This window comes from Phoxinus phoxinus, assembly GCF_949152265.1.
Source record: "Phoxinus phoxinus genome assembly, chromosome: 6".
Lineage (NCBI taxonomy): Eukaryota > Metazoa > Chordata > Actinopteri > Cypriniformes > Leuciscidae > Phoxinus > Phoxinus phoxinus.
The window spans coordinates 22,888,433-22,914,674 of record NC_136881.1 but is presented as its reverse complement, the minus strand read 5'-3'; the positions used below and the strand labels follow the sequence as shown (position 1 = coordinate 22,914,674).

The 26,242-nt window shown below is 40.6% G+C and overlaps 1 protein-coding gene across 1 annotated transcript in view; it reads right to left on the bottom strand.

Annotated features, from left to right (window-relative positions):
* Positions 1 to 5,800: 5,800 nt before the first annotated feature.
* Positions 5,801 to 26,242, bottom strand: part of nalf1a (NALCN channel auxiliary factor 1a) — a gene marked incomplete at its 5' end in the record, with an annotated part of 96,729 nt that continues 76,287 nt past the window's right edge. The window contains 2 exons of the mRNA XM_079614692.1: positions 5,801 to 6,200; positions 16,286 to 16,457. Coding sequence (XP_079470818.1) covers positions 5,923 to 6,200; positions 16,286 to 16,457 — 450 coding nt within the window. The 3' untranslated portion in view covers positions 5,801 to 5,922. The remainder of the gene's footprint in view (positions 6,201 to 16,285; positions 16,458 to 26,242) is intronic.

Sequence of the window (26,242 nt, the reverse complement as noted above, 5' to 3'; positions counted from 1 at the left end):
GGTATGTTTACACGACAACGATATGCTTAAAACTGAGAAGTTTTTTATTTCAGTTTTCCGCGTTCAGACATTGACATTGTCAAAACGATCCCCATTCACTCGGATCTGCAAAAAACGACTAAAAACTCTGTATTCTGCTGCCAGGCCATTAGATTGTGATGAAACACTATAGACTGAATATGTAATACACGTGTGCATGAGGTCCTCGTCTCCAGAGATTTGTGTTTTTGTTGTTTACACGGAAAAGTTTGCGTTTTCAGGCATCCAAAACGCTGTTGTCATGTAAATGAACGGCCAAAGCGCATTAAAGGTTTTACGGTTTTAGTTGAAAACGGTGTTGTGTACACAGCCCCTATGTTTTGGAGGTAAAATAAACATAGTTCCCTATTGAGATGTCTCTCGTATTGCGTAGCATACGTACGCTATGGGAAAAGTCTGCACAGCTACACATGAGCGCTTGGCTCAGCTTGCCAGCTCACGCTGCGAGCACAGTAAACATATATCATGTGCCATGTGCCTGCAGCAGCGCCCGCACCTCTAATATTAAGCATTGTCATTGCGTTATCACATCTTCCCCCGTCGGGTTTGATAGAAACAACAAACGTAGACTGTGTGCTCGTGGCTTCGCATGCACCACTACACATAACATCAGCCCCGGGGCAGGTCTCTCGTACAAATGCCATAAAAATCTCGACAGACGCCTCCAACTTGGGTTGGGGGGCTCTTTTCGAGGGCAGGCCTGCTTCTGGCCTCTGGTCAGCCCCAGAGAAACGCCTCCACATGTCTGGAGAGGAAAGCGGTCACTCTAGCGCTAGAAGCTTTTCTCCCATATTTAAAAAACCACCATGTTCTAGTCCAGACGGACAACAGAGCAGTGGTGTCATACATAAACTGCCAAGGAGGTATCAGGTCCTAGAACCTGCACTAGTTGGCAGCGAACATCATCCTCTGGGCTCTATTCTATACTGATTTTTTTCAGTATAGAAATACAGACATCCCAAGTCTTCTGGAAGTTCCGGGAGTCTCCCGCATATTGATAGCGGCTCACTGATGCCCGCGAATTAGTTAAAATCTCCGGAATCTAGAGCGAGACAGAGACTGTGCTCCAAACCGTGTAGCGCGTGCATGGCAGAGAGGGAGAGAGAGCACATGTGCCTCATGAAGCGCATGTAATCTATCAATATTCAATATTCTCGAGAAAAGGATTTTCCCATAGCATATGCTACGCAATACTCGTTCCCTCATCTCAGGGATCTAAGGTTACGAGAGTAACTGAGTAGTTTTATGTCATCATAGTGCTTTGTAATTAAACATTATATAACTATCATACTGTATAATGCTGTGCGTAATCTGTGCTTTCACATCCACTAGAGCAGGGATGAGCAACTCCGGTCCTGCAACCCTAATTAAACAGACCCGACCAAGGCAATCAATGTTTTCAGGATTACTAGATAGATACAGGCAGGTGAGCTGTTAGTAGGGCTGAAGCTAAACTCTGCAGGACAGTGGCCCTCCAGAACTGGAGTTGCCTATCCCTGCACTAGAGCGTACAGGGCACTTATGTGATACCTCTGTATCACATCTAACCCTTGAACTATTCTGATGTCATGAGCCAGATTTTTAATCAAGTTTAGGGTTTGTTTGAATTATTTTTATCTGCTTTTTCTTGTTGTTGTAATTTTCATATCTGCGGCTGCTAAGTAATTTATTTTAGCTCTCATGGAACAGTCTGAAATGTTGGGCTTGTTATGTTCAGCAACTGTGAATAAGGAACATCACATACTGCACTTTTAATCCATAATGAGTTGATTCTACAAACCAAATATGTGTGACATTACATTACGCATTCGCATGTTTTCCTTTATTGTAAGCAGTTTGCTTTGCATTAGGCAGATATAGCCTTTAAAAAAAAACAGACAGCAGTTTCATAATAGTTTATATCTCTATTTATTTTCCCTTAGAACAGATCTTTAATAAATGTAGCAGTATTTTCATCTTACCTTCAAAAAAGGTTATGACCAGTGAAACTGATTTATAAATATTAATTTAAGTCTTTGAGTAAAAAAAAAATCAAAGAGAATCGCTGAACTAAAGCATCTATTGTATGACAATATGACACTGTAATAATCACTGATATTTATACTGTATGTCTGTCCGTTTCTTTGCTATGTTGAAACTCTGTAAACTGCAGGTTCCAGTTGCAACCATTCCAGAGGAGGAGAGCATTCATCTGTGTTAAACAGTGATTAAAATATTTTAAACATGATAAACAAAAGTGTCTGAACAACAGAAACAATAATTAAAGCACAGTGAAACCTCAAAGAGGACAGGCTACATTCAAATAAATCGTGCAATCTGTATAAGAACAACAGAGGATTTAGACTGAGATGAGGATCAGGCATGTGACTTATAACATGAGGGAATTAAATTGACTTGCTCGTGGGGAACCAGTCATTAAAAAAAGAGGTAGGCTATATATGGGAAATACTGACTGATGTAAGGTGGTAAACTGGATACAGGAAGGCCAGATTCAGGTTTAGATTATATGAGCAGTCTTTGACGTTACTATGGAAATACAGCACAGTGATAGAGAATACATTTGGGATAACTAAAAACAGTCTCTTGATGACCTGTGAGCATTCTCGGCCTGATATCTTCAATTAAATATATGATCTCATAATCCCATTCAAAGGCACAATACAGTAACTTCAGAAAAAAAAATAGAAAAAAAAATGTTGTTATTTCATTTTATTTTATATAAATTCTAAAAATAATTTTTCTCAAAACAAAAATTTTAGTACAGTTAAGCCAACTGTTCTGTCAGTCTAGACCCAATTTTAGTCAGAACTCTGTTGCTGTGTGTTGCCTTTGTTTAGCAGTGTAAAAATAATGATATTTTAGGAGTTGGTGTTGCCTTCACTTAGTGTGACAGATATTGTGTCATACTGGGAAACCTAAATAAGGGTTTAAGTCAATGGTACTCATGTTTTCATCACTCAAGTGAGTAATTTGGTAAAATTTAAGAAAAGAAAAATCCAAGTTATCTAACAGTTTGCCATTGCTGTACTTTGTGTGTTTGACATATATCTATTACATTGGGTGAAGGCATAATATTTCTATAGAATGATCATTATAATTTAACAAAATCGTCGGGGAAATCAATTTATATCTTTACGTTAGCATTGCACATCATTTGATTGTGAAAACAGTGGATAAAGGCAATATTCAAGGACACAACAGAACAAAATCATGTGGAATAAAGAGGAATACAGATGCTCAAACAACTTAATAACACTGACCGAGAAGTTATAGAGTAAAACCAAGTGCATTTAATTAGCTGCAGAATTAAATTGGCTTTGAAGCAGAGCCATACAGAACCATTTTGGTGGACAATGGCTCAAAAACAGAGAATATGCACTCTTCATGGCAGGATTCACATACTGCACACAAAACAGTGCTAGCTTGTGTTGCTTTAGAAGTTTTAACAATACATCTCTGTGTGACTTCAGAGGTTCTGCTATTTTTTCTGCAAAGTATTATCTATTATTATGCATTGATATTTATTGAATTAGACCCATATGCTGTACACACTTTCTTTCATTAGGTTGTTAAAGGTTCTCTAAGCGCTCCTGGGTGACGTGACGTCACTTCTTGTTGACGTTCGAACTATTGTCAAACAAAACGGAGGCTAGCTAGACCCTCCCGCCTCCTCATCCTCACACTAACCCCCCAAACCCCACCCCCAAATCCTTCTTGTCGGTTATTGGCTGGAACACTGTTTGTTATGTTTCGTGGTGCGGGTTAGCCCAGTTTGTTTTTGTTGCTGTTTGTGGAGCCTGGGGTGTCTACAGAGACCGCGTATTTTTAGAGTGTGTTCAGGAGACAGACAGCTAGCGGATAGTGAGGAGATATTTGCTGTATGTGACAAAAAAATGTTTGGCCTAAAAATGCGTGACATTGCTTAGAGCACCTTTAAGTTGAATTCAGTTTATGGAAGAAAAAAAAACCTATATATATATATATAGGTTTTTTTTTTTCTTCCATAAACTGAATTCAACTTAAAGGTGCTCTAAGCCATATATATAGTTAATCTATTAATAGTATCCCAGAAGAGGCAATGGTAGTTTCCTAAAACACTAATAGAATTGTCTAAAATAAAGCATTTGGGCCAGTCACCAGCCACTCTGCATGTCTCTGCTCTTTGTAAGTCTAATTTAACTTTACAATAATTATTTTAATGCTAGTGAATTTACTCTGTAAACACACACACACAAAAAATGATGTCAAAAGGAACATGTTTGATGCACAGGTGTATATGAGGATAGTTATAAAATAAGGTCCTGACAAAGGCAAAACAGCACATAATCTGTAGCCATTACACTCAAACACTGAAGACAACAACCACACAGAAGGAGAAATGTAGAGTAAGCCCTTACCTCCTTCTCCACACACTACTATTTGCTAAGCCCTTTACACAATAGATAGATATTTTTGACTGGGAAATGATGGTAAAATTACAGTGTAATTGTGTGTGTGATTATGATGGAACTGCACATTCTGTTCAGCTATTTCAATTCCATTCGCTCATGAACTGTAGTAGTTAACCTTAGTTAAACCAGCTTCACATACAATCATGTTAAATGCATGGTGTAATGTAAATGCTTTCCGATAATGTCATACAATGAATTAAGATATAAACTTTGTTGCTGCTAAGAATTATGAAAGGAACACATACTGAAAAAATAAGCTTTCATAGAACATCTAATATCAAATTAATGCAGAAAGGCTTTTAGCACATTATTAAGAATAAAGTGCATAATAAAAGTTTAAATATGTATGACATCCTCTTCCTTTACAGTTGTGTACCAAAGCCCTGATAATTGGTTTATTCGTACATGCTATAGCATATATGTGTATTTAAATTAGAGTCTCAATATGTCAGTAGAGAGTTATGTGCATGATAGGGTGATGAAGACCTTGTAATTATCGATCTATATCATAACTTGGTAGCTGAGACTTGAGCAACAGCAAACTTTTTTTTTTTTTCACCAAGCACAAGGATTTGGTAAGCATTTGAATAAAAATACATGAAACATTTTCAGTTTCTAAAATAATGTGAGGTGGTTATATCAGTGTTTTTGGAAGGTGGAGGAAAAAATATGAATGTACAGATTAGATGAGATGCCAATGGGTCTGTTTGAACAAAGGTGCTGATTTGATTTTGAGGCTCTAATATTTGGCTTTGTGTACATCTAGTTTCAAAATATCTTTATTATTATTTTATATTAATGTATGCATTTTAGAGACTTGAAACTTCTACCTGTAGCCTGTCTGAATGATAGTTAATGGTGATGATGGCGTTGTGATATGACACTCACTTTCAAAATACACAAAATAATTGCACACAACAAATAAAAGGAAAATTCGACAGGGACATGGACACTCAAGTCACTTTCCAGGTTGCTCTGAAACCACTGAACAGAATTCAAAACCATCTTGAAGTGAAAAAGACAGCTTAAACTAAAAAGGAAAAGTCAGATAATCTCCTAGTGCAAAGTGAAATGACACAGTGTGTGTGTGTGTGTGTGTGTGTGTGTGTGTGTGTGTGTGTGTGTGTGTGTGTGTGTGTCTTCTAAAAGAGAATGCGAAGTCTCTGTGGGGGCATTTTCTGACTCTTCCTATTACACATCTTTTGTCTGCTACTCCTGCTATTCCTGTGTTCCGTTCACTATTTTCCCCAAACCCCAGAAGGTGCTGATAACAAAGTGTGGTTAAGTGTTCTCTGATTGAGACTGTTAGCCTCACTTAGACCTGGTACACTGAGCTTCTCTCTGAGTGAGGGGCTTCTTTACTGACAAGCCCAAAGTGAGATGTGTTGGAGCATGCGGATACGCAAGAGTTGTCCAGCCCAGCCTTGTCCAATTACTCTTCTCTGGGGGCGTTGTCATCCAGTGGAAAGATGACGGTCAGGCAGGTCGAGTTCTGATTAGCCGTCATGGTAGCCACAGTGTGGAGAAGAACTAGAACCAACAAGCAAAGTTTCAGCCGGCCCTGCCCGAGCCGTGGAGTCCCCGAGGATGTCACGGATGTGTGCTGGCAGGAAGGGTGAGTTCTTTTTAAAGAGCCGCGGGAACGGTTGTTGGACTTCTGGTCCCACCGCACATCACAGCACTCTGGCTCCTCTGGTTTCTCTGAAAGCCCTGGGGTGTATGCAAAAACAGACATCCATGTTTTGATTTGGAAAACTCTCACATTATATGATATGCAATATAATACAATATGCCTATTTGACGGTAAAAGTTCTACTAAAATGATTACTTCAAACACTTTATTTTACGGTATGTGCACATTCAATGTACTTATAGTGTATTTACCCAGCACTAAGTACTTAGTAATATAAGGAAACTACATGGGTTAAGATTAGGTTTAAGGTTAGGCTCGGGGCTAGTACCAGTTATTACTGAGTTTTTGTAATTACTACAATAAGTGCATAGTATGTACATGTGAAACAGGACTGTAAAATAAAGTGCAACCAATATGTTTTTTAAAGAACTGAACGTATAGCAAATTTTATAACTACAGCTCCAGCATTAAAAGTAAAGTGGTTAGTCATATGGTAAAAGATTGCATTGTTCCATCATGTTTTAAAAGGTTTGTGAAAAGTTTTTAAATGAGCAAACTGGTTCATCATACACACACACACACACACACACACACACACACACACACACACACACAAACACAAAATAAATACATAAAAATAAAAATAAAGCAGGTTTTTAAAGCCGTTTAAAGACAGGCTTTTCCCAAATCATGGAAGTGACCTCGATGTCCGGGTTAGCGGTAGCATAAGCCATCAGGCAAGTGTTATTTAAATAAACTCCTAATGTAACTTTCCAATGCCTCGTTTTATGAGTACAGAACTTATTTGTACTACTGTAGAAGTTTGGTACCATTCCGGGCATTATTAGTGGGGTAATTTACGAGATACAACCTTGGATCCATTAGCGCCCTGGGCGTATTATGGGATTCGACAATGATGCAGGCATGTCTGTCCCCTGCACGCATCGATTCGATCCTCGTAGTCGTGAAAGAACTGAAGGTGTGCCAGTCACACACTGTCAAGCAGTTTCAGAGTCTGTTGGGTTTGATGACAGCACCGTCAAACGTGATACCTTTTGGCCTGCTGTACTCGAGACCCTTGCAGTGGTGGCTCAAGACCAGTGGTTTCCCAGACGGGCAACCCGTTTTGCATGATCAAGTTTACGATCAGATCCCTTGGTACCTTGGTTATGTGGAAGAAGCCCTGCTTCTTGTCCCAGGGTCCTGTGCTGGGAGCACCTTGTCATCACAAAATGCTTACGACGGATGCTTAGCTCACAGGGCGGGGACTGATCCTAGATGGTCGTTCGACTCAAAGTCTGTGGTAGGGTCATCAGCTCTCATGGCACATAAACTGCTCTCGAAATTATGGCTGTTTTTCTGGCACAGTCCAGACAGACAATACATCGGTGGTCGCCTACATAAATCACCAGGGGGGTCTGCGGTCACACTTACTTTGCAAACTGAATCTGCTTTTCCCAGTCAGGGCACTAGATGCTTATATCCAAAGAGCTGCCCTGTGGCGTAAAACTGATCAGCTGTTTTGAGTCACACAGAAAAGAGTACCCAGCTTCTAAGCAGAATGAGCAAGTGGCTAGTCGAGGCTCTCTCTCTTGCATATGGGTCGGCTGGCCAGCCTTCACCTTTGACTGTCCGGGCCCACTCAAGTAGGAGTATGGCGGCTCCTAAAGTCTTACTATAAGGGGGGTTTCTTCAGGATGAATGTGATGCGACGGGCTGGTCCTCTCCGCACACATTAGTCAGGTTCTATGACCTTGATCTGGCCTCCACCCTAGGGTCCCAGGTGCTGTTGTCTTAGTTGTGCTCACTTGCTTTCACACAAGACATGCACTTGTCATTACGGCGGAGTGGGCATGAATGTTCCCATAGCATCATAAACTTCCGACACAGCGCTTGTTCCCTTGAAAGGGAACGTCTCGGTAACGACTGTAACCATGGTTCTCTGAAAAGGGAATTAGACGCTACGTTACCCTGCCATACTTTCGTGCCTGTGACCAACTTGCTTCAGCCTAACAAACATTGTTTGGTCTGGATTTGCTTTATAGCTACCTGGTCATGACGACACCTGCCTATGAAGTTTCGTCACACCATTGGACTGATTTCATACGAGCTTAAAGACGCAATCATGCAGAGACGTTCCCATAGTGCCGTAAACTTCCTAATGCAGCATCTCATTCCCTTTTCAGGAACCATGGTTACAGTCGTAAGCGAGATGTTGATGTTACCTACAGTACAGTTACAGTTACTTTGCCTTGTCAAAGTAAAGATTATGTTAAATATGTTAATAAAAAGTACTACAGGCTTTCTTCATGTCTTTATAACTTACATAAACAAATGTTTACTCTCACGAGCCATCACACATTTGCGAGCTTGCAGATGTAATCTCTTAAGTAAGAACAAGTTAAAAACGTGCAGGCTTTCATACGTTGTTCAAGAATGAGGCAATGACTTCTAGAATTTCTAATGGTTTGATTCGCTCAAGGGTGCTTCTCAGTACTCAAATGTATTGCTTCCTTGTTTCCTCGCTCCTCCATCCTCCAGTCTGTGACCAAGAAACCGATCTAATTCAGCCATCTTTAAGTACATCTCAAATCTATAATTGCACTTTGAGGAGTGCAATGAGTGAGGAAGATTCCTGAGGAGTCATGAGCGAAGATTCACAGGTAGGGGTGTGCGATATCACGGTTTTTGATCGTGGACGATTAAAATGCCTCCACAATCTGCTTTTGAAGAAATATTGTAGTATCGTGTTGCAGTGTATTCTATCAGTTCAGTTTTGGCGCCTCCGTCTGAACATAGCCTACTGTACAACGGCAACGCAACGTACATTCACACATCACATGTTAAAGGTGCCATGTGTAAAAATTGAGGTAAAAATATCCAAAAAATGAGCTACACGCATCAAAAGAATGAGAAGAAATAAGGGCAATGATGTCATTAAAAAAATGTCAAGTTATAGTGCTGCAGAGATATCAACCTTAATTAGCATTAGCATAACTAGCCACGGCCCGACAGGTGTCGTAATACCAGTTTCGGCCATGGGAGGCGGTATGCGGGGCACATAATCACCAGCCAACCTGCAATAGGCTACACGAATAACTCGCACGGCTTGTGGGCGTACTTGAACCTGATGTCTTATATACTGTCTATGGATGTCAATCGTGTGGAAAGTACAGCCCACTACTTCATTTCAATTCAGGGAAGAGAGCGGAAGGATGGCTGAAGCCCTTGGCAAGAGAAGCACAAATCAGATCAGATAAGAAAAGGACCGCTCGTCACGGTCCGGGCTCGAAAGCGCGGGGGACGGCGAGCGAACTGCAGCGCATAGCCCTGTTTTACAACGTTCAGCACCCATTCTGACACGCCCGGGATCGCTCCCCATGCTTTCGCACGCATATCTAGGGGCAGAATGGTCTCCGTGTTCTGACCGCCGCACTGCACGGGTTCGAGAAACTGAAACGGAGCTATCAACACGGCGCGCGCGCCCTCGTTGTCTGAAGAGTGCTGCTCGCTGACGACAGCAGCCGCTGATTCACATTCAATGACTCGGTCGCTAAGGACGGAGAACAATTTGTGGCGCGAACAGGTCATTTGTAGCCCACTGTATCTTTCAACAGTGTTCGTGTTTTTTTTACTATAGTAGAGATGATCGGTTCACGTGCGCTGTCTGATGTTTACTGCATCACTCGACATGGAGAGGTTGGGTAAAGTAATAATTACAAGAGCTTCACGGTTATCAGATACGAGCATTCAACGGCCCTGTAGTATATATATATATATATATATATATAAATATAGGTTATTTGTGTTTGCGCACGTGATATCAGGAAGCAATGTAATAACGTTACCTGTAATACACACATGATGGCGATGCGCAAATCGAGTGTGTGTGTGTCACAAATCATTATTGTTTCTTCAACTTATTAAAATATCTTACTTTACTGCAACTATCTGTTTCTGCTTCTTTATCATATTTATAGTGTGTGATTTATAAAATACCATATCCTACATCACATATTTTGATATGTGAGGTATACTGCCCCCATCTGGTATGGAATGTGGAGTATGACTTGATTTTTTTTGCCAGACAATTACACATGGCACCTTTAATGCAGTGGTAGAGTTAGACTCATGGGACACTGCAGTTTCATAAAAGTTCATTATTTTCCTGTGCATTAAAGCTTTGCCGGTTAAACATTTAATTTGCGTGCTGTTGTGCTTTTCTAACTAACATGCTCTTTTTTGAGCACGTACACCCGAAGCACACACACTAAAATGTCAAACAGCGCCTGATTACTGGACTAAGTTATTTTTCAAGTCTTATACACTAATACTGTCAAATACACACAAGGTTTACATAAACACAGTTGGTTATATCTAAAGTGAAAGCACACATTTGAGAGAAAAACGGGTGCGTGTCCATTAGATGTGCCGTTCTTAAAGTGACAGTAGTCCAATAGTAAACATGCTGCAGCTTGTCCTTTAAGGGAAAATGAAAATTCTGTCATTATTTACTCAATCTAATGTTGTTCCAAACATGTATTCAATTCTTTCTTGGGCTGAACAAAAAATAAATAAAGAATATATTTTGAAGAATGTGGCTATCCAAATAGTTGCTAGGAAAACATATAGTCACTGCGGACCAGCAACTGTTTGGTTGCAAATTCTTATATATACAAATAGACAGAAATGTATAGACAAATCTGATATCATTTTAATCTCCAATATATTATTTAACAGTTGCGATAGTTCTTTAATGCTTCGCTAACCAGCAGAAGACACTAGTATAGGGTTTAAATCCCAGTTGTGCAGTTGGGCATGTTGTAACACTGCATTACAATGTGCCTCTATTAGAACTATATGCTATTCTATTCTATACTTTTATGAATTCTGTAGAGAAAACATGAGAAAAAGGTGAATAAAGACTGAGAGTCAATGTTCAGAAATTATTCATTATAATTATGTTTTGAACTATGTTGAATAGCTGACTGTTTTCCGGTGTGTTCATTGTCAATTAAAAAATTATATAAAAAAAAATATATATATAAAAACGGCATTATTTTATAATGAAAAAGTTAATAATTTTATTTTATTGAGAAAATATTTTAGTTTGTCTGGTAACACTTTATTTCAATAGTTCGATAGTATTAGTAGACTGTCTGCTTAATATCTGCTAACTCTTTATTGTGACGATCATCCTACAGACATTCTACTGACTATAAGTAACTTTGTAACTACATGTCAACTTATTCTCCTACCCCGAACCCTAACACCTAACCCTAACCTAACAGTCTACTGACAGTCTACTACAGTCTACTAATACTTTAATGAGAGTTAGTTGACATGTAGTTGAAAAGTTACTTATGGTTAGTATGTCTAAAGTTGACTATCGAAATAAAGTGTAACCGTTTGTCTTGTATATTTTTTTTGTTAGATCAGATTGCATTTTATGCTGTCATATGGTCATGTTACAACGTACCCCAGCTCTGGGGCATGTTGTCACATTTCACTTCCATTCTTTTGGGGTTTATCAAGAAAAAGTACACTGTATTAATGAAACAAAACCACATAACTGTACTAGACATGTGGGAAATTAATGTGGGAAAAAAATATATACTCTGAACTAAGTAGATTTACACAAATTGAGAAAGGTGGTGCCCCCCACGCTCTCCCCTATTTTTTTTTTCAGATTGTTTCAAATACTGTCTCATATACATAGTTTGAAAACATTGATGTATAAGGACAATGTCACATAACGTGGTATCAAAGCTCACAAAGACGATGGATACACAGAATAATCTTTAATAAGAACATGCAGGTGGAGAAAGCATTGACATTAACGCATACATTGACAAGAACGGAGGAGAACACGGGGGCTGCGTCCCAATTCGCATACTATCCGTCCTAAATATTATTCGAAAGTAGAATTAGTACGTCCCAAATCGAAATAAGTCCATTAACTTTTAAATGCATCATTATATTCAAATTCCAAACACATGAGGAGAGTCTCCGCATGAAAGACCCGCGACTGGCAGATGAACGTGCTACTACATTTCTCTCCGAAACAGTAGGAAATTAAATTAGATTGAATGGAGGATTTTAACTGTGACAAGATGATTGACAGGGCAGTTTACAGTGACAGGATGCACGCGACATATCTGTCCATTAAATATGACGAAGTAGTATGTCTCAAAGCTTGCCTACTTTTTTGCTACACACTCAAAAGTATATACTTTTTCTTCACAAAAAGAGTACATACTTTTAGGTCTTAGTATAAGTAGGTGAATTGGGACCCAGCCAGGGTTTAAATAATCAGAAGAACTAACAAGATGTTTGACAGAACAGGTGAACATAATGACTAATTAGACACAGTAGGAAAACTAGGGCTGAGTCCGAAATCGCCCCCTATACCCTCAAATGGGGCATTATTTGAGCGGACAGCCATTTGTAGTGGTGTCCGAAACCATAGTGGACATAATTGAGTGCACTCATCCAATCCCACATTGCACCACAATAACAAGTGTACAACCGATGTACGCTCAACGGCTGTCCGAATTCATTCACTCGTTTTCATTCACTCCTTCAAGTGAACAGTATTAGTGGACTGACGTAGGAATTAGTGAATGAGGGTTTAGGGGGCGATTTTGGATTCAACCTAGGTCACAGGGGAGAACTAAAAACAAAGAAACACAGAATACAGAAAACAGTTATGTTCCTAATTCTGAGTATTTGAATTGTTGTGTATAGGCTACCCACTGGTAGTGAAATTGACTTCAAATTTATTTCTCGGCTATCTATGTTTTCACTGTTATATTAGAAATAGTACAGGATCTCCAGATCAAAACACAGGTGAAGAAGAAGCACAAACAAATGATAGAAGATTGCTTATGTAAATGTAAAATAACTTTATAATCAAACATTAAACAGCATATAAATCAAAACTGTAAAATGTTGAACCCATAAAATGGAAACGACTGTTAAGCTTCGGGGGTGTTGATGAACTCAATCTATACTCCATCTATGTTTTGATCATAATTCTGAATCCTATCTGGACGTAGTCTTTTACAAAAGAGCAATTTTTTTTTATTTTTTTTTATGAAACTTACTCAAATTCAAGTGTTTTTTTTAAATGGAAAGAGTTAAACTACAGTCAAAGGTATATTTCAAAATAATACCCTAAATAGGAACATAGTAATAAATGTAAAAGTGCAAAAATAATATTGTGAAGTCTGATGTTATGTTCATTAAAAGAAAACGTATACTTCCAGGATAAAACTACTAAACTAGTTGTTTACTGAGAGTATACTTCAAAGTGTACAGTCATGAACTAAAAAATGTGCTACAAGTATTTGATTAGTGAACTACCAGTATACGTTTACCAGGCGTGTGCACAATTCAGAATTTAATTGAGAATGACTCCTGAATTCAAAAACACACTGTAAAAAAAATATTTTCATGATTTGTTATCACAACTTTTTATCTTTTGTCAAATCAACTTTGATAATTAATGTGTGATGATAACATACTATTTTGAGTTTCTGTTTATTAACCATTCTTCTTCATTGTATTAATTAATTAATTAATTAATTACAACAAACTCAAATTTTTAAGGCAACAACAAGGTAACTTGCTTTTTTAAGTTAAACCAAAACTCTCTCAGGTAAAGGACTAGATGTTACAATCCCGGAATCCAAGTATCCCTAGATGGATATATTGCATTATGCACTTTGTGTTATTTGATTACTTTGAAATGAAAATAACATTGGAACACAACTAATTAAACAACATTGAGGGGGTAATTTATTTCAAGAATTTGATCATTATCTATATTTTAGAACAAAATGTATCCAGTGTTGAGGAGTGACTAGTTACGTGTAATGGAATTATGTTATTAAATTACAAAATTAATGTAATTGTATTTAGTTGTATTACTGGGGTAAAATGTGTAATTCAATTAGTTACTAATCAAATTAAAAGGAAATTGCTTTGCATAAATAAAGTAATCCAAACCACATTTATAATGGGTAACTTATAACAGTAAGCAATTACATTTCCAAAGTAACCTTCCTAACACTGAATGTATGTGAGATTTAACAGATTTTTCTGTTGTGTGACTGTGTGGAAATTCTTTGAATTGCCATGAATTTAATTCCACTTCCTGTCATTCAAATTCAAATTCAACTTCCTGTGGGGCGGAGACAATTCAATTCAAATTCCAATTCATGAATTGAATGGAGATCAATTCTGAAATTCAGAAGTTTGCACAAGCCTGATACACTCACTTGATGTGTACTTATTTATGTAAGGGTTGGGTTAGGACTAAATCTTAAGACAGGAATGTTGTTCCAAGATCAACACTATATGTTGATCCAGGAACATGTCTTACCTGGCAAAATCACGATGACCCCTCCAAAGCACAGTGGATTGTGGGCAATATTAGCCATTAGAGTGTGCACACACTTTGAAAATCTACTATAAATACTCTATACTCTTTTTAACATATACTATGCTTTGGGACACATTTATTTTATAATTATTTAGGATGGATAGTATTGGGACATTGGGATGCAGGATCGGAATTTAACTTCGACGGTTGATGATGAAGAACGAGAACACACAAGAACGCAAGATCACATAAGAACACAGAAATAGCCCTTGTTTTTTTCATCTCCATGTGTAAATTTCAAAGCTAACTACATGATATGAACATGATTGGCCTTTTAAAACTATAGGAAAATATTTGACTTATTTTACTCTGGTAATATCTCTAAAAACAAAAGAGTTTCGGTCTCGTTATAGTGCTTAAGTACTTTGAATAATTCAACCATCCCAGCCAGCTTCTTGGCCCTGTTGGCAATAATTTTCCGATTTGTATCAAGTGTAAGTGAGTCACATGCAGTGCAGAGGAAGTGCAGCTGACTTCAGACAGACTCTTCTCAATATATTGCATACAACATTTGCAACCAGATGCACATATTCCTCAATACACAAATCTCAGACATTGTGATGATCAACAATAGAATATTAAATATGAAAAAAATAAAACACTAAACTATATGACAGCTAAATAACAGTGACATCAACAGCAGCAGCATAAACCAAGCAAGAAAATGCAAAGCAATGATCATTTTTAATGGAGTTAATCGGCAAAATGTTCTTCTAACAAATAAAAAATAGCTTGAACAAAGAAAAGATTATTTAGTAGGATGAGTCAATTTACTAAACTCAAGTCTAGTGGACTAAACAAGAATACTCTAAACATGTTGCTAACAAAAGTTGTTACTTATAGATTCTCAAGTACTTGTTGTCCAAACATTCCAAATTGAGTTATCGGTGCAAACAATTGTACATTGAAAAATGTTGCTCGCTCTCTTACATCTTAAAAGTTGGGTTAAATTACTACTAATATTGCTTATTGAGTGTTTTGTTTTGTGACCAAAGGCCTGACAGTTTCATAAATTGTCCAATAGATGTCACTAAACAGCTGTATAATAATCCAGCATGTGTTTCATTCCGGTATTTACATATATTTCCTTTAAATATGTTCTGAAATTTTGCTGGAAAATGCTGTTTAACTTTAAAATTAGCTTTGATCTGTGGAACAATAACATGCTTTTAATTTTTTTAGTTTTATTAAACAAATGGGTTGCAAGCTGATCTTGCTGCTTTTTTGCTCCTTAATGTGTTAAATTGTTTTGCTCTGTTGATGCTGTTAATTATGGTTGGTAGTGTACAACTGTACATTCCAAACACCCCAAACTAAGAAAGCTGCAGGAAATTGATGGTACTCTGCAAATTACTTTGTGGTTCCATAAGTTTAGAAAATCTTGAAAATCTTAAAAATGAAAAATCTTACAACAAAGCTAACAGCAACTTTATTTACTACTTATTTTCACTTAACCGATCTTATTTTACTGATCAATTTTTTATTTTACGGATATTTGATATTTTAATGTTTATATTTTTTACTTTTCATTGCTTTATTAGCAACATTAGAATTCTGCTTGGTACAAAAAAATGGAATTATCAACAACAACAACAACAACACTTAAATATAATAACATATCATATGGTGCACTGATAAAAATCATACAAAAATATTGATAGGATTGGCTGCCGCTGTACTGTAGCCTACTGAGTTCTCAAATACTTGCATACCAACCTCTACATATAAAACTGGGAGTGCCACCATGTATAAGGTCATCATTGTCAGGCAATATGAACGGACACCTCTGCTGGACTTCAAGACAGTACTGCTCACAGGGAATCTTATGACTGCAGCCTGACTGAGGACTCTGGAAATACTGAACACAGAGCCAGGGCTTGTAGACAGTCTGCAGAGAAAGCAAGCAAGAAAGAAACAAATTAACAAAGTGAGTGAATGAATGTAAACCATTCAACTTTTCAAACAATGATGCTGTAGGTTGGATTTCACATATTATTTATACAGTAAAAGCCCTACAGTACATTTACAATCCCAGAGTTTTTACCACACTCTTGTTAGAGTTACTGACATTATTTTCACCACAGTGCCACAACAAGTGTCATTTTTTTTATTTGATATACGATGCAGTGACAAATTATAGCAAAGGTCTTACACCAATATCCCTATCAATCAGTTGTGCTGTACGCACAGTGACCAGCAGATGGAAGGGTTGCACATCAGACCTGTTTGCTAGATTCATCATTAATCAGTCTCACAACAGCTCAGTTACTTGTACTGCCTCAGTGACATACACAGGCACAACCAGGTCATGTAGACCTCATAAAAACATTGTTGCTTTATGATCTATGATAATCTAACCCAATACACCTACTGCATCATTACTGTGACAAAATGATAGTAACAAGCTATACATGAAGTGAGTTAAGAGCAAAGGAGCACAGTGGGCAGTGCAAGGGGTGGGTGGGCAGACAACTCTACAGCACTATAAGAATAGACTTTGCTAATTTACTTTGCCCTACATAGCTCACAGCTCAGCCTGCTGTTGAGGAAAGGTAACGGAAGATGCCAGAGCATTCATGAATGGTGTGTGTGTGTGTGTGTGTGTGTGTGTGTGTGTGTGTGTGTGTGTGTGTGTGTGTGTGTGTGTGTGTGTGTTTGTGTGTGTGTGTGTGTGTGTGTGTGTGCGCGTGCATGCGTGCGTGCGTGCGTGTGTGAGAACAGTAGGAATAGAAAAGCAGGTCGTCATTAGCACTGTCTGGCTGTCAGAGAATCTAGTACTGCAGTCTGATTTGTGAAGGCTGGTTTCTAAGAGGATTCTCCCTTCCCCTCTCTCTCACTTCTCAAAACGTTTTTAAAAACAAGACATCTGTAATAGAATAACAGGAAACTACATGCCATTGGGGGCTGCTGACCCATCTCACCCATCGCATGCCAGATGGAGGTGAAAAACAAATGTTTGGATTACTGTACGTCACATCATAAATCATAAAACACTTAAGAGTTTAGGAATGAAGCTTTTTGTGACGTGGGACGTAACTCAATGTATGAAATGCATGAAAGATAAAGTCAAAATTTCTTTCATCATTAAAATGTCATACATACAGTATATCAAGAAAAAGACTTGAAATAATATATATATATCTACGCGTACACTTTGTCCCGTAGATTGTTTGTTCAGGCGTTTTAACCTCGCGCACAAGCAGATCCGTTTCCTCGCTAGAGAAGCGTTGAGTGTTTCAGCTTTTAAATTCCACCATGTAAATAGCGAATCCGCTATGGCGCGAGCGCAACTGGCTGAGAGAACAAGATGAGACTCTGATTGGTTGGACCCAAGCTATGGACGAAATCAGGTCGTCTACGAGTCATTTAGCACCGGATTCTCCACAAACTTGAGGTGCGATAAGGGGGAGAGGGGCAACGCTCTTTCGGCCACCCCCGGTTCCGGTCACGGACGGCCGTCCTCGCCGGCCCGGGGGCCGGCTATCCGGGCCAATCAAATTCCCGCGGCACTGCGGTATCGTTCATTTTAGGCGGGATTCTGACTTAGAGGCGTTCAGGCATAATCCCGCAGATGGTAGCTTCGCACCAGTGGCTCCTCAGCCAAGCACACGCACCAAATGTCTGAATCTGCGGTTCCTCTCGTACATGTTACGTCCAAAACACACCCATTACTCATTAAGAGAATAGAGACAACCCTTTTAGACCATGCACCGGGCACACCGACAATTTTTCCAGTTGTTAAACTAGCAAAAGTGAATTCGTACTTGCGCCGTATGCTAGACCAGGGGTGTCCAATCCTGCTCCTGGCGATCGACTGTCCTGCACAGTTCATCTCCAAACCTAATCAAACACACCTGAAGCAACCAATTAAGGTCTTCAGAGCACGTCAGGATCACTTGAAAATTAAAGGCAGGTGTGTTTGATTAGGGTTGGAGATGAACTGTGCAGGACAGTCGATCGCCAGGAGCAGGATTGGGCACCCCTGCTTTAGACCATGCGCTTAGATCGTTAAAATAGGACCCAGAAGCTGCTTTGAAACAGTCTGTACTGTATTCACCTTTTTCCTGACAAGCCTTTGAATTATGGGCGGCACTTCTGATTTGGGGAACTTCCACTCAGAAATACTGGAACTAATAACTTCAAATAATAAGGTTGCATTACAAATAATCCTTATTAGCCAGTTTGACTGAATTTAGCTGTCAATTTCCCTTCATGTTTAATTTTCAGACGGCATAAGTAACGCTTTGTATTTTAATGTGATATGGTATCACAAGCATATCTGTGGCAAGAGTTATTTTCGGTTGCTGCATTCTTTTCCTGTAACGTGCATTTGAGGTTTGCTTTCACGATTTAATTTATAATATGTCCCATGCATAATTCACTGGAATGCACTAAGAATCTCTCGTATTTCTTTCCAAATCCTCATTTGGAAAGTCCTGTTCCTGGTTTGTTTTCACATGGATGCTTTAAAATGTCTCCCGTTTTAACTTATAATACCTATTAGCAGTGTTTACTGAAACATTTCTAAAGAAGGAAAATGCACTTTGAAACATTATCACTCAATGCTAAAGTTAATGAACATTTTTGATTAATGCAACTTAATCATCTGGGGTCTGAGGTGTTTTCATGGGTCCTGGAGGTGTTCTGATATGCTCTGACATTTGTGCTTATTTCTGTTACTTGTGACATTTTCATTGATAAAGTCGTATTACACTGTATTCAGAACAAACTATGCTACAATAATATGTCAGCAGCATGTACAGTATGTAAAAGTTTGTAGTTTTGAGATAATGACGTTTATGTGTGGTTTGTGAAAAAAAAAATTGTCACTGAAATAAGGTCATGAAACCCATACTTATTATTTCTTCACAAGACTTTTGAAAATTGTATCACGTAGCCTAGAATATTTTCTTCAAAACTATGTGAAAAACATCCTGCATACTCATTCAGATAAAACAATATAAGTTACTCCCATAATTTGCACAAAGCGTCTTGTGGCGTAGGAAAAAGGTGGATAAAGCACTATACATAAATGTGACTTGACATGATCACTTTATATGATGATAAGATTTAATAAAGGCTTTTATTCATATATTAACATTTATCAATTTACATACATAGAGCACATCAAATATGATAAATGGAAGCTTGGATGTAAATGGAAGCTCAATTTGTTCACGATTGAATCAGACATCTTTACATCTGTCATGAACTCAGCAGGGAGAACTAGTGAATAACAACTTAAATTTTGGTCTACTTACACAAAGCTATCATGTGGCTTCAAAAGACATGTACAATTAAGTTTATGTTACTTATGTGGTTCTTTGAATCCTTACAAACCCTCAAAAACATCACCATACAGTATGATTGCTGCAACTGCCAATGTTTGAGGGCTATAAACAAATATGAATACTCCCACACAGTGGAACCAGGAGGTCAAAAGGTTAAAGCTTACAACACCCCCAGGCACTGAGATGGCAAAGAGCACTGTGAGTATCCACTGCGAGCCCTCAAGGGAATTCTTATGACCATATGGCCATGAGCCAAGGTTAAGGGTTATGCAGTTATCAGGAAAGGCATGGTCATGCATGAAGTGAACAAGGTTTAGAAGATAAAAATGAATGCCATGAAAGAGGAATTTGTTTTTTCATCAAGGTATTATGGCTCAGTGAAGCTTAACAAGCATGGCAGAATTGCAAATTTGACTGTTCCATATACAATTAGAACATTAGAAAAAAGACTCTATTGTGTATGGATTAGCAGCACACTACCTGTACAGTAAACATGTGTGTGTCTGTTTGCTCTAAATAGGTTGACTTTGACCTTGTTGACATGTATAACGAGATACAAGTAGGGGAATATTTCAACGTTACCCTGGAAGACCCAAAAGCAAAAGGATCTTGGTCCCCACTCTGGTGATTTGAGTCTCAATATACACAATATGTGTATATGTTTTAGCTTACACTATTGTATAATATACTACAGGAATAGGTAGTGTAGGATTCAGATAAGTAGGTGGCAATATGGTGGCTTTATGAAGTATAAGCATGTGATGTAAAGTGGTAACTCAAATTCACATTCCCACCCTCCTAAACCTAGTGTAAGTGAGATGCCACTACTCCAAGGTAAGTTTTACAAATTACTGTCAACTGTATTACTTTTTAACAATTATTAATTATTTTTTTTATTTTCTTTATGAAACTGTGATTTCTTCTGAGAAGATTGGTTTCACTTGTATGAAATAATCAAATAAAACAGAAAACAAGTAATTTTTTCAAAATATGTTAAAGTACGCTATCATATCAGTCAAAATTGCATTGAGAGAAATAAATACAAAAATGGTTTACTTTATTTGTGTATACTCACAATAAAAATTAAATATTGTGCTTTACAGTTTTTTACAATTTCTAGGATATATTTCTCAAATGTACTGTAAGGTCACTTTTTTAAAACGTCTCAGGTTACGTATGTAACCCTGGTTCCCTGAGAGGAAACGAGATGCTGCGTCGAGACGCGGTGGGAACGCCCTGCGTGAATGCGTCATGAAGCACGTGTAACATCAGTCCATTGGAAAAATGAGACGTCATAGGCGGGTGACGTCATCTACCAGGAAGCTATAAAGCACCCTTGAGATCATACCACATTAGCTTTGAAAAAGCCTGAAGCAAGTCGATCACAGGCATGCTGGGAGTATGGCAAGGCGACGCAGCGTCTCGTTCCCTCTCAGGGAACCAGAGTTACATACGTAACCTGAGACGTTCCCTTTCAAGGGAACTCGAGCTGGGTCGAGACGTGGTGGGAACCCTATACCCACGACGCCATATGACAAAATGCCTGTTCTGTATGAAGACTATGCGCATACTAAGAAACAAGCACCCTAGACCCTGTGGTGGAGTCTAAGTCTAAATCATAAAAACAAACAAATGCATGCGGTAAGGACCAGCCTGCCACATTACAGATATCATGAAGTGAAACTCCTGAAATGAAAGCCTTGGAGGCAGCCATACTCTTGGTAGAATGGGCCCGGACAGCCAAAGGGGAAGGCTGACCAGCCGCCTCATAAGCAAGTAAAATAGCCTCGTCTACCCACTTGCTCATTATCTGCTTGGAAGCAGGGCACCCCTTTCTGGGTGACCTGAAACAGACAAATAACTGACCTGACTTACACCACAGGGCAACTCTGTGAACGTAGGTATCCAAAGCCCAAACAGGGCACAGCAGATTTAGCATTTCCTGATCTGGTGTAATAAAAGGTGGAGGACAAAAGGCCAGCACCTTAGGGATGAACCCTGGCCTAGGGTGAAGAAATGCTTTCATCATGCCCGGAGCAAAATCCAGGCACGGAAGAGCAACCGACAGAGCTTGTAGATCTCCAATTCTCTTGATAGATGAAATGGCGATGAGAAATAAAGTTTTTAGAGTGAGGAACTTTTCTGAAACCTCTTCAATAGGCTCGAAGGGTGCTAAAGCCAGGCCTTCCAATACCACAGCCAAATCCCAAGGCGGTGCTCTAGTGCGCAGTGCAGGCCTAAGCCTCAGTGTGCCACGGAGAAAACGAACAATGAGAGCATCTCTCCCCAAAGATATACAACCGGAGGAGAGTGGTAGGCAGAAATAGCTGCCACGTACACCTTCAAGGTGGAGGGGGACAATCCATCAGAGAAACGTTCTTGCAGAAAATCAAGTACTGAACCAACAGGGAAGATAACAGGATTACAATTGCGTTCTCCACACCAGGTAGAGAATAGTTTCCATTTCAATGCATACAGTCTTCTCGTGGAGGGAGCTCTAGACTGGAGTATGGTCTCCACGACCTCAGTCAAAAGACCCGATTCTAAGAGATGGGCCCCCTCAGGGGCCAAGCCCAAAGTTTCCACAACTCCGGACGAGGGTGCTAAATGATGCTTGGGACAGAAGGTCCCTCCTGATCGGAATCTCCATTGGAGAGCCGTCTAGAAGGGACACTAGGTCCGAGAACCAAACTCGGGCCGGTCAGTACGGGGCTACTAATAATAGATGAGTCCCTTCCCGGCGAACCCTCTCTAGAACTCCCGGAAGCAGAGATATGGGAGGAAAGGCATACAGGTGTAGCCTCGGCCACACTTATACCATGGCATCCAGCCGAGTGGGGCTGGGTGCGTGAGAGAGAACCACATGCGACAGTGAGTTGAATCTGATGATGCGAAAAGGTCGACTTGAGCTTGACCGAAATTCTCCCATAGGAGCTTCACCACCTCGGGGTGAAGTCTCCATTACCCGGGCCTCAGCCCCTGCCTGGACAGGATATCTGCTCCCAAATTCAGATTCCCCGGAATATATACTGCCCTGAGAGACAGGAGTTTCCCCTGGGCCCATAGGAGGATCTGATGAGCCGGTTTGCAGAGGTGACGTGACCTCAGACCCCCCTGATGGTTGATGTAAGAGACCACCGATATGTTGTCCGTGCGGACAAGCACATGGTGACCCCTCAGGTCTGGCAGGAAGTGTTTGAGAGCCCGAAACACCACCATCATTTCTAGACGATTTATGTGCCAAGAAAGTAGATGGTCCTGCCACAGACCTTTCGCCGAGCGACCACTCATGATCGCCCCCCAACCTGTGAGGGAAGCATCCGTCGATAGCGTTACGCGTCGACAAGAAGCCCCCAGCACTGGGCTTTGGGTGAGGAACCAAGGCTTGTTCGACATGACCAAGGCACGTAGGCATCGCCACGTGACCTTGATCATGCGAAACGGATTTCCCCTCGGAGAAAACCCCTTGGTCCTGAGCCATCACTGCTGGGGTCTCATGTACAGAAAGCCAAAAGTGATAATGTTGGACACAGCTGCCATGAGACCCAACGGTCCCTGAAACTGTTTCACAGTGAGTGACCGGCCTAGTTTCACCCCTTTCACGGCTGAGAGAATCGATGAAATACGTGCTGGTGACAATTGTGCCCGCATCGTTGTCGAATCCCAGATCACGCCCAGAAAAGTGGTCCTCTGAGATGGAAGGAGTACACTCTTCTTGGTGTTGAGCCTCAGCCCAAGCCGCTTTATATGGGACAGAACGACATCTCGATGCCGAACTGCCATCTGCTCTGACTGAGCTAAAATCAACCAATCGTCGATGTAATTTAACAGTCTCAGGGGAGCCAGAGCTGCATCCATGCATTTCGTGAACGTGCGGGGTGAAAGACTTAGGCCGAACGGAAGAACCCGATATTGGTAAACTGCGCCCCCGAAAGCGAACCTCAGGAACTTCCTGTGGTGAGGATGGATAGATATGTGGAAATAAGCGTCCTTCAAGTCTATTGTGACAAACCAGTCCTTGGACTGAATCTGTGATACTATCTGTTTGAGTGTAAGCATCTTGAACTTGAGTTTCTGAACCCTGCGGTTCAATAGGCATAGGTCTAGAATCGGACGCTACCCCCCATCCTTTTTGGAACAATGAAGTATCGGTTGTAAAAGACTCTCTGCTGGGAGGAGGAACCCTCTCTATAGCCCGCTTTTTCAAAAGAGTCTGAACCTCTTGCTCCATAACCAGAGCCTGCTTGGGGTCCACCAGAGTGGGAAGGACCCCTAGAAAACTGGGCGGACGAGAACCAAGCTGAATTCTGTAACCCTCTTCTATTGTGTGCAGGACCCAATGAGATATATTTGGCAGTAGTTTCCGTACTGCCAGATATTCTACGAAGGGTACCAGTCCTTCGAGACTGGCCTCTGGATTTAGTCGAACAGTCACTTTGGTGCCCTGAAACGGCGAACCGGCAGGGAACAACCGATTTGACTGTTCTACGACCCTTCTCGGAGGATCATCTGGGGACGCTGACACCTCGGCGCCCTGAAACGGATGACCGGCAGGGAACAACCGAACTGGCAGCGCTGCGACTACCCTCAAAAAGTCGCCCCCCAGAGGGCGCCGAGGAGAAACGATTCCTCGAAACCGTTCCTCCCCGGAAGGGACCACCCTCAGAAGCCTGATAGCCTTGGCGTCAGGACTTCTTCTTAGTCGAAGCACGCTTAGAGACGATGACAGTTCTCAGATCGTGCCTGCCTCTAAACATTTTCGACTGCGACCGCCACCCAGGTCCCCCAGTGTGTGGAGGAGCCTTAGAGGCGACGCTCTGTTTTTGGTGCACTATGTGCTGTGAGGAGCTTGTAGACGGCCGAGACTGCTCCCTTTGCCCAGCAGTCTCAAGGACATTAGATCGGAGAAACCTCTGGAACGCTGCTAATTGTTTTTTCGCCTCTTGGAATCTATCGACGACCGAATTTACAGCGTCGCCGAATAGACCCGAGGGCGTGAGCGGAGCGTCAAGAAGAACATACCTATCTCTATCTTTTAAATCTGCTAGATTAAGCCATAAATGACATTCCGCGAACACCATAACTGCCATAGACCGGCCAACAGATTTCGCCATCTCTTTGGTGGTCCGGAGAGATAGATCTGTTGCGCGACGCAGTTGCATCAGCGCTGACTTCCTCACAATCATCCATGTCCCTAAGCAGATCAGCCTGGTATGCTTGCAGAATCGACATAGTGTGCAAACATGCCGCAGCCTGACCTGCTGCCGAATACGCTTTATCAACCAGCGCTGATGTTGATTTTAAGGGCTTAGTGGGTAACGCCGGGGCTTTTAATGATGACGCTGACTCGGGAGAGAGATAGCTCGCAAGCGTCTCTTCAGCCTGAGGCATTGCCATTTAACCCACGTCTTTAATCCCTAAAACATTACTATAGTTTGACTTTTGGGGATTAAAAACACTAAATGAAACCGGTTTATTGGTTAACCTTAGTGTGGAGATCGGGAAAAAAGGTAAACCCCGGCGAGGAGGCAGTGCTCTAGATGGCAAAAATCTCTCATCTAATAAACTTCTTTTATTGCACTCATCATTATCTTCTGCTGGCCAGTCAATATTTAATTTAGCAACAGCACGAGATAAAACCTCCATAAGCTCCTCATCTACAAGTGTATGATATGGCGTACTCTCATATTCACTCGTAACAACATTAGCAGCGTCCGATTCCTGGGAACTGGATAGCCGCAGCATTGGTGCCTCATCACGGGGAGAAGAAACCACAGCATGTGCTTCTCCCTGCGGTAAGGCACTGGATCTAACAGGTGAAGGCAGAGATAGGGCGGGGTCCGTCTCAAACCCCGCTGTTAGATCCATTTGCGATCCCCAAGACGAGCGCCGCCGCTGTGCCTCAGCAACAGCAGGACCCGCGCCTCGGGGATCGCGCACCGAGCCGTCCTCCTCGAAGAAAGCTCGGGCGACAGCGGAGCGTCCTCACGGACAGCTTCTCGCAATGCTCACAGTCAGCCCCCTCAAGGACTGCCTGGGCATGCTCCACTCCCAAACAAGCAACACAAAGCTGATGCGAGTCCCCACCCATGATAAAACGTGGGCAGGGAACAACACAACGCTTGTACTCTTGTTTCGCCATGATATATATATATATATATATATATATATATATATATATATATATATGATACTGGGACAAACAACAGTTAATAGACAAAGGACAGTAATACAGATAGCGCTTGCTGAAGGCAACAAAGCTAATGTGGTATGATCTCAAGGGTGCTTTATAGCTTCCTGGTCGATGACGTCACCCGCCTATGACGTCTCATTTTTCCATTGGACTGATTTTACACATGCTTCACGACGCAATCACGCAGGG